Below are 10,054 nucleotides of genomic sequence, written 5' to 3' on the forward strand. Positions count from 1 at the left end.
TTATTTTCCATTTTAAAATAACTGGCAAATGTATTGGCAGATGTATTCAAATATATTCAAAAATTTTTTTTTTTTTACTTATCTGAAATACTGTATGTTTCAGAAAAGTTAAAAACAACAATCAACCAATGACACAGCCCCCAGCCACACAGTAAGAGCCTCACAGGAGCAGGCAAAGAGCCGCATGCGGCTCAAGAGCCACAGGTTCGCCACCCCTGGCCTAAAGGTACTTGCCACTAATTGTAACATATTGAGCTGTTACACTAACTGCTCTGAAGAGAGAGAATTGCCTTTTTAGTAGGGATACACATGTTTTAACAACTGAGAGTCTACAGTCACGCTTGCATTTCTGTCAGGCTTAGAAACAGAGCTAAATGCTAATGTCAGCCTGCTAACATGGTGAGAATGGCAATGTTTACATGGTGATGCTTAGCAGGTATAGTGTTCACCATGTTCATCGTCTTAATTTACCTTGTCAGCATACTAGCATTTGCTAATTAGCAGTTAACACAAAGTAGCCTACAGCTGAGGCTGCTGGGAATGTCTTAAATATTTGGTATTTGGTCATAAACCAAAGTATTGGACAAAATTAAATTTTGACCTGACTGCTAGAGGTAAAAGATGTGAATGGATAATCAAAATTATTACAATTAATTTTTAGGGTGACATGAGTGCCTGCAGTACCTGTACCAATACTGCTAGCATATCTAAAAATAGGATTATGATGCTAATTTGTTTAAATGACCTATTGTGTTTCAAATGTCAGAAAAAAAGTATTAAAGTGTGTCAGATTATTGAATAGGCTTTCATTAGTACCTCATGAGATGAAGATCAGCGTGCATGATGAAACCACTCAATTAGTTGACCAGAATATGTGACATTTACAAGAGGTAAACAACCAAAGGCATGTGCTAAAAAAACACAGGACATTATCATTAACATGTTCATAAGGAAAATCAACTTGGTTTGATGACAGACATCCCAGAAATCTGTTCCTACAATCTAATCCAATTAGACTTTGGTTTATGATTTACAGTATTGAACACAACAGTTCCACCCCTGACCAGGCAATAAAGATATAGAAATAGGTGGGAACGTCACCAAAGCAATTCCAGTAAACAGAAACAACTTTACTTGAGACCAGCTTGCAAAGGGGTCACACCCATCTTTGAATTTGGCCTTCGTTTTAATCTCGGTCGGTTGGTTGTGATGTCATCGCAGTAACACAATCTGACAGACATGTACAACAACTGGCAAAGAACTCAACAACTAGCTACAGGTGTCTCTATGACAGGGGTCACCAACCTTTTTGAAACTGAGAGCTACTTCATGGGTACTGAGTCATACGAAGGGCTACCAGTTTGACACACTCTTCTGAAATAACAAATTTGCTCAGTTTGCCTTTAGTTATATATGATTATTAATGATTAATGATACTCATCTATGTGAAGACACTGATTACGTTAATGATTTCTCACAATAATTATCAACAATGACTTAACAAGGTGGGAAACTTTTAATTTTCACTTTTAGAACAGGCCTGAGGGCTACTCATGTGGTCCTTGAGGGCTACCTGGTGCCCGCGGGCACCGTGTTGGTGACCCCTGCTCTAGGACCACATTTTGCCACACGCACACACACACACACACACACACACACACACACACACACACACACACCACACACCACACACACACACACACACACACACACACTGACAAAGTGAAAACAGTGTCGCTGTGTCATTTGTCGCTGTCACATCTGGTAAAAAACTAAATTGAATAACAATAATAAAAATGTATACTTTATTAATCCCACAAGGGGAAATTACAATGTTTTTACTCTGTTGTCATTACACACATTACACACAGGCCTGCATTACACATACATGCTCAGTACCTTCATGCACTAATGGAGAGATGTCAGAGTGAGGGGGCTGCCCATGGAAAGGCGCCCCGAGCAGTTGGGGGTTCGGTGCCTTGCTCAAGAGCACCTTGGCGAGGTGAACTGGCACCTCTCCAGCTACCAGCCCACCACCATACTTTGGTCCTCCGGTTCCCAACCCAACTCCCTACTGACTGAGCTACTGCCAAACAAATGACTGAATGATCCAAGGGTTATTCAGGGTGTTGTCTTAGATGATAAAATAAATCCTGATGCACACTAGTTCATTAATTGAGAAACTTTTTTGATGAGAATGACATGAGAGTCATTAAAATGCAAACAAACAATAATTAAATTAATAAAGTTTACTTGTGCCAATACATAAGCATGCTGGAAGGTCTCACACAAAATGTATAGTCACTGTGTCTGATTATCATTTATAAAATCTAGCATACCCTTCTCTCTTCCTCTCCTTTTTCTCTTTTAGGGTTAGAATGGGTTGGAGTCCCTGTATTTTCTACACTTTAGTGTCTTTCTTTTTTCCTTCCAGTTCATAGAGTCATTATCCTTGTTTTCCCAGTAAAGAAACTTTATCAGGCTACTGAATTATGATTTTTTTCTATATTAACCACTTTCTTATGATTGAGGACATTTGTCTATCTGGGTTTTGGGGGAAATAATTGTGTCTCAGTGTACATCTTTTTGTTTTACTTGGTTGTGTTAATACCAAAAATGTAATGAATAACTGCTCACAAAAATGTAGTCTAGTGCACTGCATCAAGATCTAACATGGGTTAAATCAGTGTATTAACGGACTCCTTGTAAAGACATTTCTCACCACACAGTAAAAAGAAGAGAATACACAATGACAATATATACTAATGGCTCTATGTTTTTTAGCAGGTGTGAACAAATAAAGGAGAATGTCCTGTGTATAAAAAAGCTATAGACAATCATATTAATCCTGCATGGAGTCTAAAGTCAACTAGCATTGGCTTCTACACAGACATAACTGAGAAGCAGTGGTGAAAGTAACTGTGTATATACATACACAGTTACTTTCACCACTGCTTCTCAGTTATGTCTGTAGGTACAATTTTGAAGTACTTTATTTCCTTTATTTCCTGCTACTTTATACCTCCACTACAACTCTGGGGGAAATATTGTGCTTTTGACCCCACTACATTTATCATTACATTTAAGCTATACTTAATAGTTTGCATATTAAGATTTCAAATAGGCCTACAACACATATGATCAACAGAATATGATGAATTATAAATGAAACGTCCCAATAAAGTATACTTCTATAACTTTTACTTCTAACAGTATCTACATTTTGGTATTACAACTTTTACTTCAATAGCAATGTTGCCAAAGCATCACATTTAAATTTGTCAAAATATTCGGACAGAACACAATAACCAGTATTATTAAAATATGTAACCCTAAAAACCTTATAATTAAGCCTATTCTCTCTCTCTCTCTCTCTCTCTCTCTCTCTCTCTCTCTCTCTCTCTCTCTCTCTCTCTCTCTCTCTCTCTCTCTCAATTTCACTCCCAGAATACAAATGAACGCTTTTCATAGGCGACCCTGAACTTTCGAGTCAGACTGACACACTTTATTCTGTTCATTACGGTAAAAATGGCAGCATGGCGTGTGCTCTCTGCTCTGGAAATGCGCAGAAATGGGGGTGTAACAGGGAACTGCACAAATTCAAAGCAACCGTGGGGTTGGATTCCCTTTTCCAAAACCAAAAAGTGGCGATCACGGAAAAAAATATCGGCGGTTATAAAACCAGAAACCCGCACAACATACAGACAAAATGCGGTGATAAAATGACAGTCTAATGTTTAGCACCTTTTTTACAGCAGTGGTGAAATCCACGGAATGTTCCACACAGGAACAGCTGACCATAGGATGCCGCACTTAGCCTAACGAGATGTGAACATTACAAGGGAAATATCAGTGATCAGAAGTTTGCATATTAACAATCAGGTAACTACGCTGCTGCTCTTGTTATCGCTTTGTCTCGGTTGAATTTTGGAGATTTACGGTGCGTGTTTACGGGAGATTGTTAAACGGGTTATTAGGGCTGTCATCCTGCTCAACCTCCAGCCCCTCCTTGTTTTGCTGCTACCGAGTGCGATGTTGTAATGTTTACATTTAGGCTATGTTGCATACCACTGCTGCCCTCCTTAGTCTCTCTCTTCATTAGGTGCATACTTTTGGATGCATTCAGAAGGCTAGATACGCTTCAATGCTTTGCAGTGGAGCATTCAATAACAGACCAAGAGATTAAGCCTTACTGGACTAAGTGGGCCTGATAGGTAGTTTATAAGGCCCAATAAAGCTTGATAATCCTCAAGTGCAGCATCACATAAAGTATTTTGCTGCTCCATTTGCTGACCTACAAAAACTGAGAAATTTCGCAAAAGCTGGTAAGGGGGGGTTTCTCACTTGGTCATGCAAGTGCAATATTACATAACCGGCTATGTAGTGTAGTAGGACACTGTGGCCTCCAGTGAGAGTTAAAACAGACTGTGGGCCATTAGTTTTAGACCCAAAGGCAATGTCTCCTACAAAGCTATTTAATTAAAATGCAATTTTACTTTTGGTCGAAATTGATGATCACTTATGTTTTGAAGTTAGACAGGTTGCCACAAGAGATATGCTATATTTGGGAAATTCCTAAACTTTTATGGTCAACGATGCTCAATTGAGTAAATATACCAGGTTCCTCATTTGGAAAGAGTTTAACCTGTGGGAACCTTTTCTAATTATTTTGTACTTACAGTGAATGTCAGTGGTGGAATAAGAATGGATCATTTACTTAAGTACACTTTAAAAAATACTACATCACAAGTCCTGCATTCAAAATTTTACTCAAGAAAATGTATTAGCAACAAAATGAAGTTAGAGTACTCATGCAGAATGATAAATATTACTGGATCATTGTTACTAAAGCATGTAATTAATATGTTGGGGTGGAGCTACAATATTATTAAATACCGTTGGGTAGTTTTATCTATAAAAATGCATCTATATATCAAAGAAAATAAAGTAGAAGTACCTTAACATTTACTAAAGTGCAGTGCTTGGGTAAATGTACCTTGCTACTTTCCACCACTATTTCAAAAAGCATTGTATAGCTGGCTGTGCTGTAGATGCCAAAATACAATGAAATGGGATGAAAGAAGGTCAGAGTATTTATTTGGTCTGTCATTGGGCATACTATTAGGGTTAGGGATATTTAGTTAAATAATATTTTTCACAAGTGGTGACCTTGGTGAACCTGCAACCTCTCAAGGCTCAGCTACAATTAACAGGAACTGCTTGTTTTGATACATTGTAGCAAAGCTGTCTGTATTTGCTGCGCGCTGATTGGTTACTCAGAACAGGAGGCGTGGTTTCGTCATAACAATGCATTTCAAGGAACATACACGCGCCAAGGAATGTTTCCTGTCGTAGCTAACGTTACCTTTTCACACGTTTAACGGTATTTCCTGCTCAAGTAAACGCTGCCGTTAACGGACAGACCATTTTGCTGTTTCTGGAGAAAACGGATTCCCTATGCAGCAGTTAGAAGCTTGTGTTAGCTGACAAGCGTTAGCAAGCTAGCAGCTCCGTCCGACATTGTCAGAAGTCTGTCGGAGAAAACAACAGTCTGTAACGTTAGTTTCTATCGGGTGGTGGTAACGTTATTCCATTAGAGGCGGTTAGCTACGTGCAAGGATAACTTGATGGGACACGACATTTCGGAGGCTGAAACACCTGCCATCTCCCCTTCTCACCGAGCAAGCAAACTAGCTAAGAAAGTAAGATGTGGTCTGTGTTGTTGGCCAACTCACATAGCTAGCTAGCTAAACCTGTCCATACAATGCTGGTCTATGGTGTAACATGTTACATGGGTAGCTAGAATATACACTGATAAATGAGCAATGTCCGAAACATGTAGCTAGTAGCATGATGGCTAAATATTGCTAACAGCAGTTAAATGCATCTGGTGATTCTGGACAAAGCGTTAGCCTAGCTTGGCTAAAGTTAGCTACTCTCCTTCAGCAGGGGACGACGAATTTGCCCTGACCGACAATTGCCACGACTATAGTGTTTGTAATTTTCGTAGTGACGTGTGTGGGGCTTTGCGTTATACTTGTAAGAAACGGTGCAACGGCACAGTTGCCTTCTAAAGTGTATAGCAGCGAGCTGTCCTGTTTGCCTTCCACATCTTTTGTTGTTGCTTTGTCTTTTGAGCACATGGCTTTCCGTGTTTTTGTTCAGGCAGGCTACAGCGACCCCTCTTTATTCTGTCCCCGAATATACTGCATTAATTCCACAGCCACTTTAACACTAGCTAATGCATTTACTCTGTTTTAGTAAATACACATGTAACTATGGAATGTGTATAACCTAAACTGACGTGCGCTTGTGACTTTTTCTTTATTCGAAATGACATGAATTTGGTTACAAATGGCATAGATCTTGATCAGTCTAGTTAATTAGGCACCTGTATCGGACATCATACTGTTATTTGTCTTATAATTTGTGATAATTATGTGTTTTAAACATGAACTTTTTCAAGTGTATTTTATAAAGCCGTAATATGTGTGAATAAAGTGAATATAAAATATAGTACAAATATAAGTTTGGTATTTAAAACAACCAACAGTCATGAGGACTTTAGTCATGATGAAAGGCAAATGCCATCTCACAAGTGATAAAATGCAATGTGGAATTAAATATGATCCAGATAAATAACCAGAAGATTTCAATGTGCCCAACTACAGTGATTGTAATCTAGACCATTCAAATATATATAAAAAAAATATAAGAGGCCTGAACAAGGTCAGTGAAACCAAATGTAGCAATGAACTTCCTGAGCAAAAACACGTGCCCATATGCTTTAAATGTGCCTCATTAAAATAAAGAAGTCACACATTTTCTCAAATGAATCATATCAACTTCTCACATTCCTAATTTAAGAGATTTACAGCACAGTAAATGTAAAGCTGAATTTTTTGAGATTTAACCTAAACTGCAAAGTAGAGAAGTTGCCACCAACTTGGGGTCCAGATACCTTGAGTGGTCCTCAGAGAAATCACCAATTTAAATTTACGATTGTGTGCTGTGCATACCGCTACATAGGGCTGGGCAATATATCAATATTCTATCGATATTGTGATATGAGACTAGACATCGTCTTAGATTTTGGATATCATTAATATGACATAAGTGTTGTCTTTTCCTGGTTTGAAAGGCTGCATTACAGTAAAGTGATGTAATTTTCTGAACTTATCAGACTGTTGTAACTGTTCTATGATTTGCCTTTCCCCACTTAGTTATTATATCCACATTACTGATGATTATTTATCAAAAATCTCATTGTGTAAATATTTTGTGAAAGCACCAATAGTCAACACTACAATATCGATGCGGTATCGATATCGAGGTATTTGGTGAAAAATATGGTGATATTTGATTTTCTCCATATCGCCCAGCCCTGCCGCTACACCCCTTGATTTTGTGTGTGTGTGTGTGTGTGTGGGTGTGTGTGTGTGTGTGTGTGATATAAAATGTAATATACTGCTATTTGTTACTTGTTTTTTACTTATTGAGCGATGTTTGATTTTTAAAATGTATTTGTGCTTCCTGTGGGACTGCAGATGTAAATTAGCCTAAAGCTAACTGCATCAAATGGTTACATTTATGTTTTAATTGCACATTGTCCCTTACAAATAAAATTGAAATTGAAAATTTGAAATTTAAACCCCTATTTTGTGAACATATATGTATAATTTGGTTTTAAAACTTCATATCTAATCCCACTTGGGTGTGTGATGTAACACATATCTGAAAGTCTTTGTGATTTTTTTTTTTTTTTTGATTGACTGGCATTGCACACATTTCACTTGATAGCTGGTATATTTCTGTTGTAAAATGTAAAACTAGCTATCATTATGATATTTTACCTTATTTATTTTTTTTGTATTAATCAGACTGTGATAGCCAAAGGATAATAGGGTTGTGATTTTGTTAATGGGTGTGTTTTTGCAGGGTTAGGACAATCAGAGGCAACATAGAAGTGCCTCTACTGTACAGTTTCCTTTCCCAGAGCGTGACTCGTCTGCACGACGTCACCAATGCGACCATGGGAAATAGCAGTAAATAGGCTGCCACCAACAGCCCCCTTAAACCCGAGGAGGTTCCTTGGAGAGCCCTGCAACGCCCCAGTGTATCTCAGGAGAAGGTAAAAATTCTGCCTGGTCTTTCCTTAAGACAGTTTTCTTATAAAGTACGTTGTATTTATTTACTAAAAAGTATTAAGATTAAGATATTTTCAACATCAACGAAATGTCACCTTTGTGTGTGACTCATGTTTCTGTACCCGCAGGCGGGGAAAAAAGTCAAATGCACCTTTTTTTTTTTCTCAACATAATTTTAAAATGAAAACACACTTGTTAGAACTGAAGACAGAGAGTCATCAGATGTTATCATTACAACAAAAATATTATTGCATGCAAATGTGGCATATATTATTATATTTTGACAGAATAATTGTATATAAACACAAAAGTAGAAGAAAAGAAACCCATGGGTTTACATACCCTTTCAAATTTGCCTAAACTAAATTATCCAGACGGTTAGGGTCATGTAATGGCTTTTTTGTCTCTTGATTTTAAAGCGCTGGATCTGCAATGACAAGGATTTCCAGTAGCGTTTTCTTCATCAGGAGCATTACAACCTCTAGCTATAGTATATTGTTACATGCAATGAAAAAATAAAAAAAGATCCGCACACTGTACCTCCCTAAGTGTAATTTATTGCCTTAAACAGTATTTGGATTTGTGGGCATACTATGCATTATTTATATTGTTCCATGCAACTTGTTTCCAAGCCTCTATCCAGCAAAATACACACCGACTCATGATTCTCAAGCTCCATGAGCCCCCATGTCAACATACACTAAACAGAACCTCAAAAGTATGACACGCTTGTTTCACCCACCCCCCAAGATATTTAAAATGTAAAAGGGAAAACATATTGCTACATTGTGTGTACCAAGTTTATGCTAGTAATTACTGACATATGCTCCAATTACCTAACATCAATGCCAATAATGTAAGAAATATGCAACTGCTTTTATTTGGATGTACAATATATTTGGATGTACAATATATTGAACTGTCTGTGGCATTTTTTTTTCTTCTGTGTGATGTTACAGCCCACCAGTGAGACACCAGTGGGGGAGACGAGACAGACCTGTACTGCACACTTCCTTGATCCAAGATGAGAACTTCCATCATCTGCTTTTCTCCCAACATCACCAACAGGTTCCTTTAGATGAGTCCAGACAATACAGCCACACCAGCACACCACCACGCATGCTTCACCCTGCTGCTCACCTGCCCCAGCAGAGCCCCATCATGGTGGATCTACATGACCAGGTAACCGAACAAAAAACAAGCTGATGGGTAAAGAAGTTACAACATTTATGAAACGTGATTTGCTGTCTAGTCTGACAGATTTAATCTGAAACATGCAGGTTGTTACGTTGTGGTATATAATGAGTTCCTTTTTGCAGACAGGCTTCTGTTTCAGGCAGATTGTGGAGTCATCCCATGTCTCCCCCCCATTTCTTTTCTTAAAAGATGCACCAGGGATCCGTTCCAATATCATACACTGTTACGACGGTGACGACCCATGGATTTCCCATCCACGCCGGGCAGCCCCTTCCAGGGTGCAACACTCAGCAGCTCCCAGCATGCTCGGTAATGTTCAGCGGACAGCTCTCTCTGCTCTGCTGCCTTCCTCCTCCTGTGAGTTTGAAAAGGAAGAGCCCAAATGTCAGTGGCATCCATGTAGCACACCATACCAGCCATGCAATCTGTCACTGTTCATGACTAACAAATACGCTGCTGCTGTTACTGTGCAGGATATTTGGTTTAGTTCTGACAAACCGTTAAGCAACATAAAATATGATTCTGTTGTATATTTGGTTTGTGTGGAAACAGACAGACTTTAAAATGATAATTAGTGTGTTGTCAGTGCTGTGACTTTATGTAATGCATCGCTTCTGTTCACTACGCGCTTACAACATGCTTTCATTATAACTGCCTCACTGCGAATATAAGGAGCAAATTTGCTTTTGTTAGGCAGTGGCTGCTTCAAA

At 38.5% G+C, this 10,054-nt stretch overlaps 1 protein-coding gene across 3 annotated transcripts in view; it reads left to right on the forward strand.

Annotated features, from left to right (window-relative positions):
* The first annotated feature begins 3,574 nt into the window (after positions 1 to 3,574).
* The window catches only part of rnf44 (ring finger protein 44), a 17,023-nt gene continuing 10,543 nt past the window's right edge, over positions 3,575 to 10,054 (forward strand). Inside the window, exons 1-4 of one of the 3 annotated variants that reach the window (XM_031319530.2) lie at positions 3,575 to 3,882; positions 7,939 to 8,131; positions 9,107 to 9,329; positions 9,534 to 9,701. In XM_031319530.2, the coding sequence (XP_031175390.1) occupies positions 8,025 to 8,131; positions 9,107 to 9,329; positions 9,534 to 9,701 (498 nt within the window). In that variant the 5' untranslated portion in view covers positions 3,575 to 3,882; positions 7,939 to 8,024. Of the gene's footprint in view, positions 3,883 to 5,239; positions 5,703 to 7,938; positions 8,132 to 9,106; positions 9,330 to 9,533; positions 9,702 to 10,054 lie in introns of those variants that run through there. The other 2 variants (XM_031319529.2, XM_031319531.2) reach the window with 2 other exon arrangements.

Source organism: Sander lucioperca, chromosome 1 (genome assembly GCF_008315115.2).
Source record: "Sander lucioperca isolate FBNREF2018 chromosome 1, SLUC_FBN_1.2, whole genome shotgun sequence".
Lineage (NCBI taxonomy): Eukaryota > Metazoa > Chordata > Actinopteri > Perciformes > Percidae > Sander > Sander lucioperca.